Source organism: Mauremys reevesii, linkage group 12 (assembly GCF_016161935.1).
Source record: "Mauremys reevesii isolate NIE-2019 linkage group 12, ASM1616193v1, whole genome shotgun sequence".
Taxonomy (NCBI): domain Eukaryota; kingdom Metazoa; phylum Chordata; order Testudines; family Geoemydidae; genus Mauremys; species Mauremys reevesii.
In genome coordinates, this window is record NC_052634.1 from 11,464,121 (window position 1) to 11,488,713 (window position 24,593).

The window sequence follows — 24,593 nt, forward strand, 5'->3', positions numbered from 1 at the left end:
TCTCTGGACTAAAATCCTTTGGACTAAAATCCTCTGGACCAAAGCATCTAAACCCTTCTGACTGGGGTATTTATTTCGCTGGAATGTTTGGACAAAACTTTATATTAAGGTTCCATTTCTAAATGGTTGAAAAGGGGTTAATAAGTGATAACTAGATGGTATAAGCATGTTACAGACATGAGTGGCATGGTTTCAGGACACTCAGAAGCATCAGTAGAAGGTGTTACAAATGATTAGATGTCACGGTTATGCATAACCTATCGACCCGTTGGACTCTATAACAATCTGTAACAACTGATTCATCATTTATTAAAATATCTATTAGCCATTTATTAACCCTTTATAAGAACCACCTTAATATAAAGTATGACCAAATTGTCTCTTTTTGAGTTAGACAGCAATCGGGTTTCCTATTTCCCCGGCTGAACACCTCCTCAACTCATCAGTCTGTTTCGCCATTGCTTTTAAAAAACCCTCTTTCTATTACCCTGACCATCAATAACCCAATTCATCTGTTAACCACTGTCTCAGCTCCTGTGTCATCTGTTTCCTTGACTCTCTCAATGAAGCACACCCATTTCTACCCAAAGTGCCACGAGGACCAGAGACACTGAACGTACTTGGCTTAGGGGGAAACATCTGCTATGAATGTCTCTGCGGCCTCAAAATGGGTCTTTTTGGAGAGCTGAGCTGGCCTGGCCTGCAGAACTGACCTTAAAGAGGTGGGTTCTGTTTGACAAATTGCTTAGACAATTGTTACAGGGCTAGATATACCTCTACCCTGATATAACGTGACCTGATATAACACAAATTCAGATATAATGCGATAAAGCAGTGCTCCGGGGCGTGGGGTGGGGCTGCGCACTCTGGCAGATCAAAGCAAGTTCGATATAATGCGGTTTCACCTATAAGATTTTTTGGCTCCCGAGGACAGTGTTATATCGGGGTAGAGGTGTATATTATTGTTTAAAAGGCAATCTCTTTCCCTCGCGATTGTCCCTCTCAGCAAGGGATGGGTCCCACAGAGATAAGTGCTATAGATGTAGTCAGACTGACTGATGAGATGCACAGACAGATACGTTAGGATAGACAGACAGACCCCCTGATCGATTCCAGTTTCCACAATGCAAGGGGATTTTTTTAAAGCTTTTCCCACCCACCCCACGTCCTCCCATGGCCAAGCCCCTCACATCAGCCTCTCCGAGTCCTCTGCATTGCACCTGACTCTGCTCTATGTGCTCAGCTGGGGGGTTACAATTCTTTGAATTGAAATGGCTCTAATGGTCTGAATGCACCACAGGCTCACAAGGCGAGACAGGGCTAGAGTGACAACAACCCAACGTGAAGTTCCTCGTTCTCTTTGTGCGCACGCGTTATCAGGAACAGGGACACCGCTGTGCGCCTCCTGGCTGCCTCGCTGGCATGTGCTGCTTCTCACTACATCGCTGATGGAACGTGGTGTGTGGGTGTGTGTGTGTAGTGGGGGGTGGGACGGACCTTAAGAATCCTTACGGTCCATAAGAATGGACCTTTCCCTCTCCCGGCTTTTAGCCTGGTCTGGGGAGAGCGGGCAGAAAGGTTTCCTTTCCAAAAGAAAGGCGTGTTTATTAGGAGAGCATCATGGATAGAAGCACAGCAGGTGAAAGGCACCCGGACAACCCCACGGGCCAGGGCCCCGCGATGCCCCCGATCTCCCTGTGGCCCAGCTCCCCATGACCCCCTTCTCCCCTGCATCGCTCTGGGGCCCAGCTCCCCACGAAGCCCTGACCAACCTGCAGCCCATCGACGACCCACTGCCCAGCTCCCTGAAACACCCCGACCGTCCCATGGCCCAGCTCCATACTGCTCTCACAGACCAAGTGGCCTGAACCAATCCACTTCCAATCCACCTACTCATTCATCTCAAGATTCCCCACCTTGCTTTTAAGTCCTGCCAAGAGTTATAGAGAACTGGCTTGGTGGAGTGGACAGGGCGCTGGGCTGGGCTGGGAGTCAAGAAGCCTGGAGTCTAGTCCCAGCTTCGCTGCTGTTGCAAGTATGGGCAGAGGATCTCATGAGACCTCTGCCTTTTTTGGGCCAAAATCTCATCTATCTTAGATACTGATCTGGACACTATTCCTGCTGTGTCCAAGCACCCACCAACCTCTAATGTATTTAAATTAACATCAGCCCTGTGAGGGAGGCTGTGCTAGTGCACCCATTTTACAGATCGGGAACTGATGCACGGACAGACTAACTGACTTGCCCATGGCCACCCAGGAAGTCCACAGCACAGCCGTGAAACAAATTCTGGTCTCTCCAAGTCCTAGGTGACTGTCCCAACCACTGGACCACCCTTCCTCTCTTATACAAACAGCTGATGAAGTCTGGCCCAAAGGTCACCCTGGTTCATGGCGATGTTAACAATAATCCACCACTGAAACTCTCCTGTGGACCCTGCCCAAATACCATCTTTAATCCTCCCCATTGAGGTGAACGTCACGGTTCGTTGAATGAAACAAGCATTTTCCGTGAGCAAAGCCATTGTGAATTGGCTTGTTATTAATAATCACAGCCTCAGCCCTACATCAGGATGCCTCGTTAGCCTGACAGTCATTATTCTGGCCCCTGACGCTGGAATCCATCATGCTAAATCGCAATCTTTCTATGTAGGACCCCCATCAAGCCCTGGACCTGGAATGGACCCATGAGCGCAGATCCCATGCACGCAGAACCTGAGCACACACTTCGGATCCCCGCAAATCCACCTGTTTGAAAGATGAGTCTGATTTCTATCGTATCCATGGATAGGTGTCCCCGGGTTCACCAGCAGTATCGCCTCTCACTCTTATTAGAGCGACAACTCTCTTCATTTCCATGGTTCTCTTGTCCCCCACAGCTCATGAAGCTGTATTCTTGCTTAGCCAAGAGATTCTGGCGTACGTCTGCTGACACGCACATGACAATACTGTTGTCACCATGGCAACATTTGATTTATTCCCCCAAAAGTAAAAGGCCAGTAACCACGGAAACACTTGAGTGACCGTAACCTGACGGTGTGGGATACTGTATCCCAGTTTGGGATAAGAGGGAAGGTCCTCTCATGGATCAGTAAAAGACAGGAAACAGGTTAAGAATAAATGGTCGGTTTTCACAATGGAAAGTGGCAAATAGCAGGGTCCCCCCAAGGATCTGGACTGGGATCAGCGCTGTTCAATGTATTCATAAATGAACTGGAAAAGGAGGTAGGTAAACTATGAGGAGACAAAGTTTGCGAATTATGCTAAATTACTAAAGATATTTAAGTTCAAAGCTGATTGTAAAGAGTTACAAGAGATCTCACCAAATTGGGTGACTGGGCAACAAGATGGCAGATGAAATTCAATATTGATAAATGAAAAGTAATGGAAAACATAATCCTAACTATACAAACAAAATGATGGAGTCTAAATTAGCTGTTACCATTCAATAAAGAGATCTGGAGTCACTGTGGATAGTTCTCTCAAAACATCTGCTCTGTGTGCAGCAGCAGTCAAAAAAGCCAACAATGTTAGGAATTATTAGGAAAGGGATAGATAATAAGACAGAAAATATTATAATGACACTATTAAATCCATGATACGCCCACACCTTGAATATTGTGTGAAGTTCTGGTTGCCCTGTCTCAAAAAAGATATATTAGAATTGGAAAAGGTAGAGAGAAGGGCAAGAAAAAATGATTAGGAGTATGGAACAGCATTCATATGAGGGGAGATTAAGAAGACTGGGACCATTCAGCTTAGAAAAGAGACGACTAAGGAGGGGGTGGAATTTGCCAACAGTGAATACAGTCTTGAATAGTGTGGAGAAAGTACACAGGGAAGTGTTATTTATCCCTTCAATAACACAAAAATTAGGAGGTATCTGATGAAATGCACAGGCAGCAAGTTTCAAACAAACAAAAGAAAGTACTTCTTCATATAACACAAAGGCAACCTGTGGAACTTATCAGGGGATGTTGTGAAGACCAGAAGTATAACTAGGTTCCAGAAAGAATTAGATAAGTTCATGGAGGACAGATCCATCAATGGCTATTAGCCAAGTCCCAGGCTTACTGAAGCCCGGGACTCTCACACAATATGGAGAAGACTAAAGTGCTCTATCAACCTGCTTCAGGCCTTGCACATGACCCACCACAAATCGCCATAGAGGGTCAGACTTTGGAGACAGTTGAGCACTTTTGCTACCTCGGTAGCCAACTTTCTCAAAATGCAAAAATCAACAGTGAGATCCAGCATGCAAGTGCTTCCTTTGGGTAATTGCTCTGATGCATTTTCACAGACTGTGACCTACGGCAGGATACCAAGATCCAGGTCTACAAGACAATTGTTCCTACACTCCTCTATAGATGCAAAACCTGTATGACGTACCGACAGCATGTCAAGAGCTTGGAGAGGTACCACCAATGATGCCTCCCGAAGGTTCTTTGTGTCAAGATCACCACACTAAAGCCAGCATCCTCGCTGAAGCCAATGTCACCAGCATTGAAGCAATGATCCTCATGCACCAACTTCACTGGGTTGGACACTGTGTCAAGATGCCAGACGTTCACCTCCCAAAACAAGTCCTCTACTCTCAGCTCACCCATGGTCAGAGATCCTGTGTTGGTCAGAGAAAACGCTGCAAAGACTCACTGAAAGCGTATCTTAAGAAAACTAATGTGGACATCACAAGCTGGGAGGCGCAAGCCATCAACCGACCCCAGTGGTGCCATATCCGCCATCAGGCAATGGCCCGCTTTGAGGAGAAGTGCCTCGCCTTCGAAGCTGAAAAGAGAGAGAGAAGGAAGGAAAAAGAAAGAACTTTCTCCCAGCAGGCAGCTGGCCTGCTATGAAATGTGTACCTACTGCAGGCGGATTTGCGGTTCCAGGATCGGACTCCTGAGTCATCTCAGGACCCATATGTAAATCCATGGTAGAGATCGTCCTCGAATCGAGGGATCACCAATCCAATCCATTAGCCAAGATGGTCAGAGACACAACCCCTAAACCTCCGACTGCCAGAGGGTGCAACGGGACGACGGGATGGATCGCTTGAAATTGCCCTGTTCTGTTCATTCCCTTTGAAACATCTAGCACTGGCCACTACTGGAGACAGGATACTGGGCTAGCTGGACCATTGGTCTGACCCAGTATGGCTGTTCATATGTTCTTATGAAAGATGGAAGCAGCAGTCATAGGCTGGAACCCCAAAATCTGGCTCCTGGGCAAAACCTTCTCCCATTCCCTGAGCGTTTGGACTCTATCCCTTTTGGGGAGCAGGGGCCCAGCTGTGTGACTTGGGTTGGCATCTGAACTCCATCAGAGCTGGATTTTCAGTTCAGGGAGAAGCCAAATGTATTCTGCACTGTGAATTGCGAATTTCACCCAGCTCTAGTAATTAGCAGAGTGCAAGATCTGCCTCCAAAATCAGCCAATTTAGAGCACCTCTAAAGCACCCCGAGGGCAAGTCTCCAGCACAAGTGACACAAGAAGGTTCTTTTGCAGTGGGGGTGGTTTCTCGGGAAGGATGCTGCTGCCTCCCACACAGCGTGTTATTTCTTGACCTTCATTGTCTTTCTCTCTCTCCTGCTTCCTCACTTCCCACAGCTGGAAAAGCTTCTCCTGACTGCCATCCTAACGATCTCAGTGCCTCGTAGGCTCTGACACTGGTGCTGACAAGTGACAACCAGGGTGCTGGTGTCAGCCGACCAGATGCCAGAGCGTAGCCTCCTGACACCTTTTTGCTGAACTGGTATTTGAAGGCAGGGTGCCTGGTGGGTCTGGCGGAACTTGAACTGCCCATTAGAGCCTCCAGGCCCCATTTGATGGCTGGAGGGGACTTCTCAGTGGAGATGCACCAAAGATCAGGGTAGGAGTCACAACACTCTTGGATCTTTGCACTAAGCAATTGAACAGACCCTCTCCCCTGCTCCACTAGATGCCAGAAGACTGAAGCACCTGCTCTTCTCTCGGCCCAGTTGGATGGCTGTATTTGCTATTTAAGTTTTACCAGAGTTGTCTACCTGGAATAATATGCTGTGGTGCAGAATAAAAAGACGAGGGGAGTTGCTGCAGGTCAAGAGTGAGGTGCATTGGCGGAGATGCAAGGGGGTCTCAGAACCGGGATAACAGAGCAGGTTGCTCGTCAGGAGAGAGGTGCATCGGCAGAGTTTTATGAGAGTCCCAGGGCTGAGGCAGCAAAAGGGGTGGTGCAGATCAGGACTGGAGTGCATCAACAGAGTTAGAGGAGAGTCCAGGACTGGAGTAACTGGGGGCCAGGGTTTAAGTATATCAGCAAAACAGAGAGACGGAGGTGGAGACAGAGAGAAGCCGTGTGTGTTATGGAATGAGATCTTGGCTAAACTGGAATAGGCTTTAGACAGCTCTTTTCAAAAGCCGTTTGCCGCAGTGATCCTAATTTTGTCGTTCACGGCGAGAGGAATTTGGAAAGAGAGCTGCCCGTGAATGGAGACATGTGCAAAGGAACGGCAGGCAGCTCCTGCAGAGGAACTCCCCAAAGGCCCTAAGCATTCAGCCACAGACAGAGAAGAGATCGCTCAAAGCCCCTGTGACTCAGTGACAGAGATGGTGTCAGCAGGAAATTCACCTGCTCCAGCTCTTAGCAAAAGAGTTAAATGGTAGAAATAATGCCACCCCCCCCCCCCACACGCACAAGTAGCAACCTGGTCAGCACCAGAAAGCCTCCCCCCCCCCCGAAACAAGTGGTGTGAATGCAGCTCCCATAAGCACCATGCACTCAGAGGAGTTTATGAGTGCAAGCTGCTGCATATATATCACACTATACCAGAGCAATGCAGGCTGCTAGAAATCAGGTACCAAGGACTCCTCTGTTGTCACAGGAGCTGGGGATGGATGGGAAGGAGCTGATGGGGGTGGTGGGGGGGTGGACAATGAGTCACTGGACTTAAAGTGGCTAGAAAACAGCAGCAGAAAATCCACATTACACAGGGTAGCTCCTGCAGGGAAAGACAGCGGAACCAGCTTCCACACCAGCTACCAGCCATCCCTGCCTCAGCCCTGGCATAAGGGGTGGTCACTGAAAGACCTCACACTGATGGTGCCGGTTACAAATGCTCATTAGCCACTCAAATGTATGCAGGGGCTGGAAACCATGGGACCAGGGACCTATAACCAACTCCCTGTGGCCCCTTTTCACCATTGCCTCCACTGCAGAGAATCCAGCTGAGGGAAACTGAGGCATGGGGTTGGGAAGTGATTTGTCCAAGGTCACTGGGGAATAATTGGCAGAGCCAGATACATGGGTTACAGTTTCCACCCTGCTCCTAGGACCACACTGCCTCTTAGAAGGCTTCCCTCTCAGGCTCTTTACAGAACCATGTCAAAATGCATTTGCTTGGGATTAACAAAGCTGGGAAGTTTTCACAGCATGTAGCACACCTTGAGGTCTCAGGATGCCCAAACATAGGCAGATGACAGCCAAATAATCAACTCACAGATAGGCGCCCCCACCCCCAGGTACTGTAAAGGTGCTGAGATGGTACGGTGGGTGGAGACACTGAGTGACTGAGGACAGATCAAATGCAGGCATAGAGCGAGCGAGCGAGCGAGAGAGATGGCATGTCTGGCAATAAATAGGTAGGTAGCCAGGCATCGGAGCTACCCTGTGCCAACTCTGAGCTTGGCACTCCCAGCTAGCGAGAACCCAGCCCCATGCAGTTTGTGCTGTGATTAGTTCTATTGGGTTTCAAATGCAGAATCTCTAATCTGGGCCAGAAATCTGGTAACAGCTACTGTTGTAAATTATCCAACTCCACAGGTAATTTCTGATTAGCTCACTCCTCTCCCCTTGGTGCATCCTCAGTTTCCATAGCAGCTAAGACCTAAGTAAAATGGAAACATCTGGTTCAAGCACAGGTAAGGCTCCCCTGGGGAAAGAAATCTGCTGGATGGCAGCACACAGAGATAACAGCCCCTCTGAAAGACAGTCGTGGCAGAACCTCAGAGACAGGGAGGGGAGTATGGGGGGAATAGAGCAAAAGGGAGTTAGGGGGGAGGGAGAAGAAAGAAAGAAGATGAATGGCTATAGAGTGGGAGCAAATGGATCAGTGCAGAGATGCCCTACCATGAACGCTCGCTGATAGTGATAGATGCACTGGCAGTAACCTTGATCCAGTCCCATTAGATGCTCAGCTATGGGAGGGAGCACACAGAGATCTGTGGCATGGACTTTATCAATCACCCACACGAAGGGCCCTCTCAGCAGCTTGGCCCACGTGGGGTGCATCCATCTCAAGCAGAGAGGCCAACGTACGCAGGGAAGGCTGGGTTTTGTAACAGCCCCGTTTGAAAGGTCCCCATTGTAAGTGACAGGAAAGGAATGGAGTGAGGTGTCGGGATCCCTGCTCCGTCCCTCTCGGTCCACAGGATTAATGAGTTGGCCCAGCAGCCACAGAAAGCACTGGGGTCAGCTGAGAGCTCTGGGGTCGCACTCAGACATTGCAGTGATTAGCATGGACTTAGACTGGGGAACAATTGGACAAATGGGTATGTTTCTCGGGGGAGTTACGTTTGTCTAATAGATGCATTCAGCCCTGAGGTTCTTTCATTCCGTGCAGGTTGAGGGCAGAGAGCTGCCGATATCACAGACAATCAGACCCTGCTCTGTTCTAACCTGACAGCAGGCTGGTGGGCACTGCAACCAGACCCCCAGTACTCAAAGCCTTCCAGTCATCATCCTAGTCTAACCAATCCTAACCACTTGGTTCAACAGCATCTGAGAAACACTGGAGATCGCACAACGCAAAGTGAAATTAAATAAAATCACAGGGAAAGTATTTTGAAATGTGATCAGACATCATTGAATTTGTGCCTATAGGAATTAACTCTCCAGCAATCAAATCCACACTGTTACAGGCCTCTGTTGTTTATTAATTAATGAGAGATGGCAATTCATGCAATCTATTTAATCGTTTTCTTTCTTTTTGCACTGCTATTTCCAGCTCTTATTGGCACTGACATGGACATCCCAATGGTAACTTTTAATATTGCATTTTTTTAAAATGGTGTTTTGTATAGGTCCTACACAAAAACAAAACGTTGCCCTTGATCGAACTTGCACTCACTAAGATCTCCTGTTATCACACTAGTCTGATTAAAGCATTCAACCCACGATCATGATAAAAAAAACAAACTCACACTTAGTGCAGGGTCTTCACAAACACAACTGAGAATTTGTGCCATGTTAGCCCTGAATCCTCTCTTCAGGACACAGTCTAAAACCATTTGTGCTCTCAGGATCAATTCCTTGGGCAGGGAAGGATGGAGTCTTTCTTCCAGGCCACCAGGCAGAACTGCAGATACTCTGTGGCCACAATTCCAGCCTCCATCCGGAGACCCCTCCTTGCAGCATGCATCACATCTGTCTTTGTGAGTGGAATGGCTGGTGCCCCTAAGCCCTTACTGCAGGGATAGCACTAGGAATGCATGAGGCCACATGTGGCCATCTTACCTTTGGGGGAGATGTGCCTCCAGGTGATTGTAGGATCCGGTCTGCCCGTGGCTATACAGGTGAGGCTGATGTTGCCGCCTTCGTTGATGGAGATATCGGAAGAGATCTCAACAATTTTGGGAGACACTGGAATGACATACAGGGAGAAGTAAGGTGGTGGCAGGTTCAGATTTGACTGTTTCACTCTAATTCTCCAGGGTTTTGTGTGTGTGTGTGTAGGGGGGGAGTTTGTGTGTGTAGTTGTGGATGAACAGCTGCATATGTAGATAGATTCTCCCCATCTCACAATTACCAGCTAAGCAACAGCCCATCAGCCCCATCTAACATTGCAGTGAAGGACCTGGAGGTGACATTCTCCCATCCCCCACTTCCTTCCCAGATATACAGGCTGCTTACCCCCAAATCCCACCTTAACCTACTCCCCACCCCATTTCCATTGGAATCATGGCCTCGAGAGGATTAACTGGAGGAAAACACCTTCTCTGCCAGGCGTTCCCAAACTGGGGCCGGTGGAGCTCTCGCGGGTGGGGTGCCCAGAGCTCACTCATCGCGTGGTGCTAATTCAACCCCCCTGTTTGCAGCTGCCTCTATGTCATGAAGAAGATTCTGGAGGCCTGTGAAAGAAGCTGGAAGCCAGGAGAAAGAGCCAGCCTAGCTGCCTCCATGAGCTGCCACTACACAGAAGGGGAATACAGTGGTGCCCTCAGGGATGAGATCCACTCGTGCTGCTCTTCACCAATGTCCAGGGAGGGAGCAGGGGAGAAGAGAACCAGATGGTTGGGCAACATATCTAGGGTAGGATGTGTACCCCCTTGGGGTTTAGAGAGCACAGCCCCTTTAAAATCTCATCCTGAGGCTGTTCTGAGGGGAGGGGAGTTGAGAGAAGGAGCATGAGAGGGACCTGGGGGTGTCTGTAGCTCCAGACAAGAGGGCCTACAGTGCGTTGGCCATTGCACAGCGAAGCAGGCGAGAACCAGCTCAAACCCTGGGAGAGACAGAGTGGCTCTCTGGGGATGTCCCAAGATGGGAGCCAGGAGGCGCGCTGTGCCAGGAAGGAATCACCTGAGACGCATAAACTGGAGCCACCGTTGACCAGAACTCTATGGGGCTGTGAGTACTGGTGCTTGTGACTTTGCATGGGGCATAAGGAGGGAGGCAGTAGCTAGCTAAGGGGGGGCAGGGGGTTGTTACTCTGTGTGGGTTTGTGGAGAGCAGCAGAACACCGGACGGGTTGGTTGTTGAAAGCGGACGGGCGCTGAAGACGACCAGGAGCACCCAAGCAAAGGCAGTGCTAGTCCATTGCGGGCCCTAAGCAGGAAAATGCTTGGCCTCCCTCCCTCCCTACACAACACATAATGAAAAGTGAATAGGGGGCTCCCTTGAGCTGTGCGGGGCCCTAAGCAATTGCTAAGCCTGCTTACACCTAGCGTTGGCTCTGCACCCACGGCTCACTGCTGGACTGGAACTCTGCCCGGGATTCTTGACCTCTGAGTCTAGACACATAGCTCTTGGCATCTATCCTTTTATACTGTGGTAGCACTGTGTCCATGGGTCCTTGTGTTGGATGTAACCCTGTTTTGCCACTCCCCCATCTTCTCCCCCCTGGTGTTTTTCTCCATCCATCCCTCTGTAAATAAACATTTCCCTTTCTTATGTCCGTTGTACTATTCCAAGGAGCGTGTTTACTCTGGAGGGTTTGGAACAGATGTCCCTGAGCTGGAAGGGAGTTTCCCTGCTGTGTTCCTGCGTATACCTTTCCTTAGCCAAAGCTGCCTGGTAGAGCAGACTCCACCTTGGCCATGAGGGGCTATAGACACGTACAGGGGAATAGGGAGTCCTGTCAACAAGGAGGCATGAGCAGGAGGAGAGTAGAAGAAGCAGAACAGAAATGAAATGAAGAGCAAAAGGAAACAGCACGTTGAGACGTATTCAAAAGAGGCTCAGTGCTCCGTGCACTAAATACAGTTGAAAGAAAACAGCTAAAGCCTTCCCCGATGTCACATCGCCATATGAGCAGGGGATGGGATGTGATCTGTGTGGTCTCTGCGAGACAAACTCTCTATTAAACTTCATGAAAATAGCCCTGTAGAACTGAACAGAAAATAATCCCCTTTCTGTTTCATTGGACCATCCTATCGCATTTAATAGAAAACTCAGTTCCTGCTATGGAATTTTATAGGTTAAAAAAAATAACCTATAGAAAGGATTCTATATGTTCCATAGGTGTTCTGAATACTTTGCATAGAACCCTCAAGGTTTCTTCATCATTATTGTATTTTTTACAGGACTTTTCCATAAGAGGAAATGTAAGGCCACATTCTTAGCTGTTGTAGATCAGCAAAGCTCTATGAACTTCAGTGGAGCTATGTCATTGATGCCAGCTGAAAATCCACGAATGATGTAAAGAACCAGTGCTACTCCCATTCTTGACTCTGAGCCAGGCATGACAGCCACGGGCTACAGCATCCCCTGTGCTAGACACCGCCTCCGTCTCTCTGGATCCTCAGGTATGCACGATTAGCTAGTATGCACATAGACCTTTCCAGGGGACTGGCTGAGACAGAACTGCAGGGACTTTCCTTGCACATCTTGCCTCTGCCACACAGGTAAGTAATTTATTGATCCATAAAGCACTCCAAGACAGCCTGGAAGGGATTATGTCATGCTAGCCCGGGGCAATAAAATGAAATAAAATAAAATAAAAAGATGGGCTTTTTTGTGAATGCCAGTGTGATTAAGGGTTAGTGGCTGGAAGTATATTTAAAGTACAGTTTAAGTGGAAATCAAGGTGGGTAATGAATTGCCCTGTGATGTGAAGGACTGCTGGGAGTTCATGTTTCCTATTTTGGACACAATGGCTAATCTGCTAATCATACACCGGAGGACAACAGCAGAACAAATGCAGGCAGAATGGAAGAGCTCCTGGGGCAGGGCACGGAGATGATAGTGGATGAATTGTACATACATTTAGGTGAGTCATCGCAGCTCTTGGTAAGAGCCAGTCTAACTGGACTGTGGGTACGTCTACACTTTGAGCTGGAGGTGTCATTTCCAGCTCAGGTACACTCTTATTGAGTTAGTGCACTAATAGTAGGAAGGTAGCCACAGTGGCACAAGCAGCAAGATGGGCTGGCTGCCCTAAGTATGATCCCATCCAAAACTCTCGGCATATACTGGAGTGACTAGCCAGTCAGTCGGGTCCAGTGTAGGGACGACTGTCTGTGCTGGAAATTCCACCTCCAGCTCCACGGCAGATGTACCTTGTGTATTCCCCTTTGAACCAATGGCCCAGTATGGTGCTAAGGGATGCTGTGCTGCTAGCAGTTCTGCCAACTGGAGGAGATGGAATTATGTTCATTATTAGCTGTATGACAGTTACACCGACAGGCACGTCCTTGGGCCAGTGGCCCTTCATGGAGAATCAGGACCTAACTGGCCCATGCAGACCCTGTAAGCTACACCTGGGAGCAGGTAGGTGCTCCAGGTGCTGGCTTGTTAGCCAATCAGCACGAGAACGTCTGAGTTCTACAAGAAGAGTGCCAGCACAGTATATGTGGGGGACTGCTCAGATAGGACTGGCAATGCCAGGTGAGAGGAAGGAAGAGAGTGCTCTCCTTGGGGAAGGCATGGGACTACAGGCTAGGGGGAACCCACAGGAAGCACATGGGCTCCTGTAGGGGAGAAGCCCTGAGTTGGGGCTTGGAGGTGACTGGGAGAGTCCAGTTGTTAGCTTGGTGAAGAAAGCTGGTGGATTGGAGAGGCCCAGCAGTTTGGGGCTGGCTCAGGCTGGACTCAGGAGGGGCCAAGAACTTTTTGTTTACATCAGATGGGACTCTGAGTACCTCAGAAGGAAGGAGCTGTTCCATGACTTGGCCAGAGGGCTGAGGTACGGAAGACCCAGAGGGAGGCAGAAGGGGCTGGAGCCAAGGATACTGGCAACATTATGTTCTGACGCCATAATAAGGCCCCGATAGAGACTGGAGCCACACTGTGCTAGGAGCTGTACGTAAATACAAGAAGAGACAGTCATTGCCCCGAAGAGCTTACCATCTCAATAGACAAGACAGACAAAGGAAATATTTATTATCCCCACATTACAGAGCGGGACCTGAAGCACAGAGAGATCAAGGGACTTGCTCAAGGTCACACAAGAAGAGGCAGCAATTGAGCACAAATGTAAGTGCAGTGCCTTATCCTAAGTCCATACTTCTTTTCTAATGCAGCTCTGGGCCATTCATGAGTTTAAAACTACTGAATCGATTTTCATCAAACTTGGCTTGTTTTGTAGATCTCACTTGGGCTTAAAAGTCACGTGAGGTCTGAAGACGCTACTTACTGTAATATCACTTAGCAACACGTGCGTTTGCATTAGACACTCCAGGTTGTATTACATCAACTGACAAATGTAAAGAGTAGCCACATTTTAAAACAGAATTATAAGAAGGCAGGGTTAAAGTTAATCTTTCAACTCTGCTGTTCCTGACTCGGGAGCACTTGCATTCTCTATCTTACCACTGTATTAGCTGTTAGATTTGTCTGGGGGCCTGGGACAGTTTTGGCCTTGCGTATAATAGTATATGGTCAGTTGATTAAGCACTTTCTGATCTTGGCACATAAATCCACTTAGCTATGTGAGCTGCAATCATTAGCCTCTTATGCACCAACTGGCCACGAGCCCACACCCATGCCCACATCTCAGGAAGGAGTTGGGAGGAATCTTTAGGTGCCCAAGGAATGAAAAGATTTGCCCCAATCAACATCAGCTGGAGCAAGGCAGAGGTGACCATGGAATACCTGGGGAAGAAAATGAGAGTGACAGGGGCAGAGGAGCCTTTAGTTACCCTTTCAATTATATATGCAATGTTCAGATTTAACACGACAGTTATTGTATGCAAATTAAATGTTTGAATAATTAATTGAATGAATTATTTAAAATGCCTTCCTTGAGACTTAATGGATAGAGAGTAAGGTTTTACTACACAAGGGAGAAAAGCCTTAATAAATGAGTGACCGTAAATATAAATCTGATATTATTTAACATTCAGTGGTAATCCCATTACGTCTATATTAAAATGCATTATTATTTGGCCAATATTTCTATAGCCAAGGGTGGGGGTGGGAAATCGCGAGCCGAACGGAAGATGCAGATGGAACTGCACCCAGATGAGGACGAATAAATAAATCTAGGCATCCTGGGTGGGAATTCTCTCGTTGTTGCCAATCCGTTTCTTCCTGGCATCTCTCTTGCTCGGGGGTGATTAAACATGGCAGCGCCAGGCTGCCGCGTGCAGATTTCCCCAGAGCGGGGCCTGTGCTTTTGCTGATCTCATTTTCTTTGCCACGATGCTGGGAAAGGTGTTTATTTTGTTCTGAGCTGATTCAGCCCCTTTTGTGGGTCCTCAGAACGTACCCTGGCTTTGTCGCAGGGTCAGTTTTCATCCCTCTCGCCCACACACTCAGCAGATTAGAAAACACAGTATTTAGCTAAAAGAGACGGCACACACACATTATATATATGCATGGAGGGTGTGCATCTGTGTGATGTGTGTGTCGAATGGTATATGCACATCTGTTCACACAGAAACGCCCCGACATGTGTGCCATGCACATACCCAAATGCCACATACGCTTACCCGCAGACATATGTCCACCCCCTGCAGACACACGTGGCACATATGCAGCTTTGGGTGGATTGCACAGCCCCTTCTGTGTCTGCACACACCCACGCTCACATACGGATGCGTCTGCACCCCACACACTGGGACTAGCAGGCACATACCTCCTGAGCCATTCCCCAGGTGACACGCTCCCGGTCATTAACAGGGCGACTGATGTCCTCTGTTATCTCTGTTCCAGCCTGTTTTTATAGCCCTCCTGTATTTGCATAAACATCTCTGGCTTTGCCTCCTCATTCGGTCCATGCCAATGCCCCATCATCATGATCTCCCCATCTATCATCCCCATCCTCGAGGGCTGTGCTGACAGTGCCCATCCCTTCCCCTGGCGTTATGTCCTCACTCATTTCCTCCGCCACACCTCCCCGCCTTGCCGCATGAGCTCTCTTTCTGGAGCAGCCGGTTCCTGATGTGCTCAGTCTTGTGTCCATGCTGTGCTCCTCAGTTCAGATCGGCGAGCTCTGCTTGGCTCAGATGAGCACCCCAGATTTCAGCCTCTTCTCTCAGCCAGAGCCAAACAATCCAAACTTCCTGGGTCTGCACAACTGGACTGGATATTTCACGAGCATACTGAAAATCCCAGTGCTTCCTGCTGAGCCAGCAAGCAGAGCCGGCTCTTGCAGTCCATCTCTCTTGCCCCCGAATGGGAGGCGTCCTCTCTAGGGGGTTGAAGAGGAAGGTTAGTTTCTATGGAAGGTGAAGTTTGAGGTGGGTGTCCAGAGAGGAAGGACAGTCTAGTAGTTAGGGCACTCATCTAGGTTTTGGGAGACCTGAGTTCAATTCCCATCTCTGACACAAACTTCCTAGATAACCATGGGCTACTCACTTGGTTTCTCTGTGCCTCAGTTCCCCATCTGTAGCACTGCACTACTTCAGATGGGTGTTGTGAGGGAAGAGCCATTAGAAATTGTTAGGTGCTTAGATACTATGGTGTTGGAGGGGGGGAACAGGACATCAGCACCATCCATAGATATGGCCCATTTAAACCTGTGACTTCTTGCTGGTATGGGCATTAATGAATGTGGTTGGTTTTTATGACACAGACCATTGTGCATTGCGGGCTGGACTGAGAACCCAACAAACTCATTTCAGACAGCCTTCAGATGGTAACGGCCCTTACAGAAGTGTACAGAACATCCTACATCAATGGTCCAAAATGCTACACTAGCTACAGCTAAGGACTATCACTGGAGAATACTACTGGTTTTTCTTCCCCACACAAAGTTCAAAACTTGTATTTTTCAGCCTAGGTGACGTCTGTTTCAGATTAAGGAACATTATATTTGTTCTTTATTTAATAATCGTTCCCCTTGACAAGAGAAAAGGACTGAGAATAACACTAATGTTCTGTAACCAATCTGAAATGCACAGTGGCAGCTGCCTGAGCATCAAACAGGCAGATTCTCTGCTTCTAACAAATGTCTTGGACGGCACCTTTCAACAGTTGTCCTCACCATGTTTTATTACAGAGTGGGAAACTGAGTCACAGAGCGGGGAACTGACTGGAGCAACATCACACAGCAGGTCAGAGACAGAGCGAGGAACAGAACCCAAGTCTCCTAGTCACGTCCCATTTCTACTAGATCACACTGCCTCCAATAAACACTACACAGAACATCACCTTTCATGCATACAGGGACAAAGGACACAAGGCTGGAAGGGACCTTCTGTGTCACCGAGTGCAGTCCCCTGCTACCATAGGCAGCCCTGTCATATACCTCCCTCCAGAAACTCATCAAGCTCCATCTTAAAACTAGCTAGGTTGTATTCCTCTCTTCCCCCAGCCCCCCTGCACCTATTGGGAAGCTGTGCTAGAACTTCCCTCCTCTGATGCTTAGAAACCTTCTTCTAATTTCTAGCCTCAATTTATTCATGGCCAGTTTATCCCCATTCATGGCTAGTTGATACCAGTTTATACTTATCCACCTCGGCTGTAGTCTATATAAAGCATCTATTGGCGATTGCCAACCTGGACTCATCACATTGACCTAGAAGTGAAAGGCCCTATATCCTTTTATTGGCCCTCAGAACCATCCTGTTCCTTCTGGGTGCATCCAAACCAATTCCCTCCATTTCCATTCACACACAAGTTCTTGGCATATCCATAGATGCTGACTCCGTGGGTGCTCTGGGGCTGGAGTACCCACGGAAAAAAAATAGTGGGTGCTCAGCACTCACTGGCAGCCCTGCCGATCAGCTCCTCCTCCCTCCCTCCCAGCACCTCAGTGGCATGCAGGAGGCGTTGGGGGGGAGGGGGTGGAGTGAGGGTGGGGGCTTGGGGAAGGAGTGGAGTGGGGGTCAGGCTTGGGGTGGAGCAGGAGTCGAGCACCCCCCAGGAACACAGGAAATCGGCATCTATGTACAGATCCCTCTATAGTTGCTGCCAGACTGTTCCATTGAGTCTCCTCTCCCTTTTGTGCTTGTTTTTCTAAGGGGAGCCAGAGAGAAAATTGGGAGAGCTGCTCCTTTGATAATATCTGTATTCTAAAGAACTTACAAAGGCCAGCTAATCAGCATCTGCCATTCTAACGCCACGTTGTTTGAACAGCAAAACAGAGGGTTTGATTTTTCTGTCACACCCGTGCAAATTAGGAGCAACTCGACTGTAGTCAATGGTGTTAGGCCAATATAAGTGAGGAAAATCAAGGTCTCAAAGCCACACTTTCCTGTGTCTTCCTCTTGTGTTTGTCCATTGGCTTTAATGAAGTTGTTAATTATCATTTATTTGTATGACATGAGAGATCCCAGTTGAGATCAGAGCCCTGTTGTGCTAGGTGCTGTACATACCCATAGTGAGACTCAATCCTTGCCCAAAGAAATTTACAATCTAAATAGACCAAGTGTGGGAGAAATGAAATAGGGTTAGACCTATTTTACAGATAGGGAACTGAGGCATGGAGAGACTAAGTAGTTTGGCCAAGGAAACACAGAGAGTTTCTGGTAAAGTCTCCAGCTGTCCTGAGTCCTGATCAAGTGACTTAGCCAGAAAACCATATTTTCTCCACTCCCCAAATCAGTTACACATGGCTCACGACAATGTGAGCATAGAACGGTGCCCACTGTTCTTCACAATGAAAGAGCACTTCACATCTTGTGCACTGGAATCTTTAAGGGGCAGTTCTATCCTGATAAGAGATCTTTGCTATTTCTTCCCCCTCATCACTTAAACACTGGCAGTTTTGCATGCTATGACAGTGGCAATTCAATCACATGCTCCAGGGCATAAGCTGGTCTCTCCAGAGTGGTCAGGAAGGTATGTCCTCCCTTTGTGTCTAGCATTGCACAATGAGGCAAACAAACACTTATGGGTTCAGTTTTTTTTATACCAGGCAATGTCCAGAAGTGGGACACTGGGCCAGTGGGACCATGTGACTGAATCCACCCCTGTATTCACACCCTACATACTATTGTAATAATCTTTGTACAAACTATGCCTTGTGAGGTATTATCTGAAAACTAATAACTCACTGATCAATAATATCATGGTGAAATGAGGGTAGCAACATTATATACAAAGTTGTGAATTTCCTCCATATGATGGTGTTCAAACCAACATAGCCCTGACCAGGCAGAAGATGTTAAACAGGTCTGTCCTAATCAATGAAATATGTCTTTACATCAATTTACATACAAGTAGTAAACAGGGTCCTTGAGGCAGCAAGAGGGGTAAACCAGTTCCTCAAAGATAAAGGACAAGCTAATGCCTCTAGCCAGGTGTCATCAAAGTTGATTGGCAATCACCTGTCAAGTGGCCATCCAGTGGCAAGCAAGAGGGGCAGGAATAGATCCATCTGCATTTTAGCAAGCAACAGTGTGGAACCTTTTCCACCACGAGACCCCATGTCTCCATCCTCACAGCAAAAAGGAACTTTATCTAGGGTTAACTCTCAGGAAAATGCATTTCAAAGGGTGACTGGACTATAAAATTGAGGGAGGAAAACACACCAGGCTCTCTCTCTCTCTCCTAAGAAGTCAAAGGAACCAGCCTTTTAACTTTGGTTAGCAACGTGGGTGGGAACACACGAGGAGATAATGATAAAAAATCCTCATTTGACCTTGAACCAAGTTTAGTTGTTAAGTTTTAGCTACCAGAAGGCTTTTTATCTTTATTTCTCTTGTACCCATTTCTGACTTTAATACCTTACGGTTGTATTCATTTAAAATGTCTTTGTAGTTAAATAAACTTGTTTTATTTGTAATCAAAATGAATCCAGTGTTGTGTTTCAACTGAACTGTTTGCTAACTGCAGTTAAAGTAGCAAACTGTTGTATACTGACCCCTCCAAGGGGTAACAGGCCTCTGAACTATCCAGGAGGGGGCTGGACAGTGCAGAAGCCAAGTTTTGGGGAACATTCGGGACTGCGAGCATGTTGGGGTCACCCTGCAGGTCGTAACCCAGGCTGCTGGAAGCCAGAGTGTGGCTGGTGTGTCGCTGACAGGCTGTTAGTGTCCGAGTTGTGGACCAGGACTGCAGTTACACACAGACACTCAGGGGGTGAGCTGCATGCTGTTTGACTGTTTGGCCCGGGTTGGGAGCTACAACAGCAAAGCCTTGTGAAGTACCCAAGGTTGCAGGGGAGGTGGTGACACAACCCCTCCCTGGTATGGGTTGCATCCTGGAATGTGACAGACCAACTGTCTGATCTGGTTCTGCAAGTTTTGGTTGCTGTCCTGCCCTCTAGTAAGTCCCGTCGGCGCCTCTCCAGTGGCACAATGTGTGCTTCAAGCTGCTGTAAACAGGCAGCTGAGGGTTCCCTCAGAGCGGAGGAATCCTTGGCCAGAATAGCTGACTTTACGCCACCTGTTCTCTCCTGAGGGGGCAAGATGGAAGCTGAGATGACGCAAGCCAGGAGCGGTGGTGCTGGGGGGCAGAGCCAGAGAATGATGCATGTTCCAATGACCCTGGGCTGGCAGAATGGTTAATAAGCGCCATCCCTGCAGTCATAATTCGCTGCAGTCCTAAAGCTACTCTGATTCATGAAGTGACCCCCAAGCAAACCTAGGATTGCAGGAAGGGGTGGGAGATCGGAGGGCCAGGGGAATAATACCAACTTTGCCAGCCCGACCTCCAGGTGTGCTGAGCTCAGCCACAGCTATGTAAAGCCGAACGCAGCTGAAGAAATGAAATGAGATGCCTGAAATGAAAGGGACATACATAACTGCCTTAATAAGCAATTAATAAATAACTAATAGCAATTGCTCTCTTTAAAATAAGGCCTAATGAGATGTATCATATGCCGCAGAGATGTGTCTAAATGATTTCCAAACTAGATAACAGAGCCTGCTGTCATAGCACAGCTCTTCTGAGCTGGAGGACATAAAATTATTTACACACATCTCTACAGCATGTTATATGATAAGACATTATCATAATTCATTGCAGGGGGGAAGAGAAAAGGAGTTTCCAATCAGGCATTAGTAAAGTATTTGTGGACGCTGATATAAATCACAGGGCAAGCAGCAGGATTCTGTAGACACACACTGGGCCTGAGTGCCAAAATGGAGCCCAATCCTGATTTCACTTACACCAGTCTAAACCAGGACTAGCTCCACTGAAGGCAACGGGGATACATCAGAGTAACAGTGCCGTCAGAGGACAATCAGAACCAAAGTACCCAGAATTTTCGCTTCCTGGCAGCTGGATCTACATCACCAAGTCTGGATTCAGATCTGGAATGCTGCAAAGATTGAGGGATGGCCAGAATTGGGGGGTTTGGTTAACACCGTTATAAATAGGGCAACGATATGGCCTGGTGGATAGATCACTGCTGCTCAGTGACTGCAGGCATGCCACTTCACCTCCCCGTGCCTCAGTTTCCCAATCTCTAAGATGATGACAACAATACTGACATCCCTTGAAAAGGGTCTTGAGATCCATGGATGAAAAGAGCTGTACGGAGCTAGGTATTACTATTAAATGTTGAGAACTGTGGCTCCTGATCTCGGTTTGGAGTGCAAGTATCTACAGAACATACAACTTGTTTGGATCTGGGGATTTGTTTCAGTTTCTCTCTAGATTTTGGTCGTGTTCCCTCTCATTCCAGGTCTCTATATGGATTCACCAACACCCACCCTTCCCTGCTATCCCCTCCCCCACAAACTAAACTGAAAGTCAAATCCTTTTAATGGTAAGGAATAGTTTAGTTGGTACGATTTGATCCATTTTAGCCAGCTCCCTAGAGAAGGAAAGGAGGAGTTTCAAGTAATGGTTCTGGTTTGGGCCAATCTCTGTTTCAAACGGAGACAGGCAAAAATGGAGATTGGGCCCACACCAATACCCTGGTTCTGAATCCACCCACTGCAACTTTGGGGAAGCCCATGCCCAGATCTGGACTTTGCAGCTGGTCCTTATTGCTAAAACGGGGTGGCCCGAAAAGCTAAAGTGGGGTGGATCCCAAACTCCAGATGGGAACAGTCCTGGTTAGAAATCCAAACTTTGTATCTCAGGCTACAGGCTAAAATAACAAAGTGAGGAATGTGATGTAAAGAAGCAGAATAGAATAGTATAGAACAGGGTGTTCTCCAGTCAAATCCAGGGGTGATTCATCTTTTGCAACACCCATCAGTCCTTGGAAATAAAGTGGTTGAGTTGGAGCTGGGTGAAATTTAATCCAAAATCTCACATCTCCAAGAGCCAGCAGGTAAGGGGTGGGAGGGGGAACGAGAGGTAGGTGTGTATACTGGGGTGTGGGGTGGGGGGAGAAAGAGATGTATGGGGATGAATGAAGGATAGATTAGACAGATGGGTGTAGATTGGGATGGATGGATAGATGGATACAAAATAAACTAGCTACCTATGTATTTGTTATTCCGGAATCTTAAAATCTCAGCTACACTGCAGGAATCAAGTATCTGTTTTACTCCATGTTATTGTACGGAATTCCCCCGGCAAGGCAAGAAATACCCTGTAATACAGGCAGGAATATGACAACTCCAAGACTCCCGCATCATCCATCCAGTTTCTGAGACACCCATCCACAGAGCACCAAAGTGGGCTCTGAAGAAGAGCTCTGTGTACTCTGGAAAGCGTTGTCATTTTCACGAACAGAAGTTGGTGCAATAAAAGATACTACCTCACCCACCTTGTCTCTCTAACATCCTGGGACCAGCACAGCTACAACTACGCTGCAAACAAGGTGAGCTCTTCACAAAGTAACCACGCTGCCAATCGAACACAGAATGACTCCCTCCCACCCTCCCTGCCCTCCTTCTCTATCACAAGACTTTGGTACTTCCAGCCATCTCTGTTTCATCCTACAAGGCCTCAGAGCTGACGGTGCCTCTGTTAATCCCCTTGTGAAATGTCACCACACGGGAGTGAGTTGAGAAGTGTTGAGACAGAGTGAGAGTGAAAGTTTGAACACTACTCCTTGTTAATACAAAGCATGTCAAACCCATCACCTAGAAATGCTGAATGTCTTTATTAGATTCCTTTATCTCCCCCTGAGATCGGAGGGACACGACTGGATGATTCTCAGCGGAGATGTCATCATCCAGAAACTAATTAAAGGCTGCGCAGGAAGTCGGGCCCGGTGCACTCAGGAGAACAAAACGCATTAGCAACCGGAGTCAAGAAAAATATTACAAGTGAACTTTAGATCGGAAAGGGCAAGCTGGGGATTTGACAATAGCTCTCTCCCATTTCCCATTCCTCCACTCCCCTTTCCTCGACGTCTGGCTCCAGGCAGGAGCAAGTCCGCTGGGATCCTGGTGACTGTCGGACATCAGCTGCTGCAGCCTGCGGCTTCTCATCTCAGGGTGGACGCCAGGAATGAAAAAGGATTTGGCTGCCTATTCCAGAGGGCAATGGTGGGGAATGGTGATCATGATTTGCACTTCCCCTTCACAGCAAAACCCTTTCCCAGACATTAACTGTGTCAGTCAGTGGCAGGGACTGAATGACCCAATGTTTAGACCACTAGCTAGAAACCTGGGTTCAGTTCTTTGCTCTGAGACCGATTTCCCACTGTGACCTTGGCCAAGTCACTTAGCTTTGCTTTGCCTCAGTTCCCCATCTCCATAATGGCAGCAAGAGCATAGCCCTGCCTCATGGGGTATTGCAAAGATAATACATTAAAGACTGTAAGGTGCTCAGATACTGCAGTAATGGGGCTGGATAAGCACCACAAACAGAAATCAATGTGGTAGGCGTTATTACTAGCAGCTCCCTTTTGCAGATAGCCAGAGTGAGGCTCCGAGAGGTCCAGCCTTAGGGTTTTTAATTTAGGGCCTGACCCTGAGTGCTATTGAGCGTCCAGAAATAACTCCCATTAACGACAACAGGGAGTTATGGGTACTCAGCAACTCTGGGGTGAAATCCTGGCCCCATTAAAGTCAATGGCAAAACTCCCAGAGAGTTCAATGGAGCCAGGATTTCATCCCAGGTTCTTATATCTTGAGGACTGGCCTCAAGATGGATGGCTCTAGGCTTACCTTCTTGTCAGGACAGATTTCTGCCTTGAGAGAAAGCAGCCCATCTTGACCAGCCCTCTCTCTTCCCCTCACAACCTGCTGGCTCCTGACTGCCTTCTCTGACTGGGAATCAGCCAGGGAGAGGCAGAGCACAGCCACAGAGTGGCTCCAGGCTTGCTGGCAGCTGGGGAGCCGGCAGCATGGGGCAATAGGCATATTTGGAGGAGCCTCTTCCAAGGGAGGGACCTCATGAAAGACATGGAGCCTCCTGCTGGAGCGAACAGAATCAAGGAGACCCGACTCCCAGTCACCTGCCCTCACCACTCAACCACACACCTGGAGAGATGATCTCAAGAAATGAGCCACAAGCATCACGCTCACATTCATCTATGGACCATTCGCCTCTTCTGCTGCTGTTTGTCCCCCAGGGATTAGAAAGCCACTGTGCTTCTTCAGAGGGACACAGAGGGCTGAACTGCTCCCTGCCCCGTATCACTTGCATGAACTAAAGAACGAAGCCACCCCTTCCAAGGATCAATAAGATGCTCTAATGTAGCTAGCATCTTCAATGAATACAGGGTAGGAGTCTTATGTGAAGTACTGGTTAAAATGATGCCCTTAAAATTACATGGTGGCTATTTTTGGGGAGTTGGTTGTGTTTTTTATGACCTATCTAGAGGCCTAAACAGACCAAGAGAGAAATAAATCTCCACTCCATTAAGCACACCCTCTGCTCTTGCATGTTCGTTCTTATCGTTGCGTGCTCGCTCTCTCTCTCTCTCTCATTCATGTTCTCCCTCTGACTCAAGCACAGAGTACGTGTTTATTGTTACGCTTTCCACAATGATGCTAAGCTAATTCAAAGAGCTGGACGGAATGTGCTGGGGAAAACATGACTGGGGCTAGGATTGCTGAAAGATGTGGGAGATGTGAGCAAATGCTGGTCAGCTGATGGTGAAAAGCCAGGGAGAGTCGTGGTTTTAATGTGAAACCAATGGAAAAGCCAAAGTTTTGCCT

At 48.0% G+C, this 24,593-nt stretch overlaps 1 protein-coding gene across 20 annotated transcripts in view; it reads right to left on the reverse strand.

Moving 5' to 3' along the window:
• LOC120375737 (protein CEPU-1) overlaps positions 1 to 24,593 on the reverse strand; it is a 757,368-nt gene that overhangs the window by 70,557 nt on the left and 662,218 nt on the right. For all 20 annotated transcript variants that reach the window (XR_005586712.1, XR_005586711.1, XR_005586710.1 and 17 more), the window contains one exon: positions 9,490 to 9,615. Coding sequence is in view for 16 of the 20 variants with exons in the window: in XM_039496604.1 (XP_039352538.1) it covers positions 9,490 to 9,615 (126 nt within the window). In the remaining 4 variants the exon portion in view is untranslated. The remainder of the gene's footprint in view (positions 1 to 9,489; positions 9,616 to 24,593) is intronic.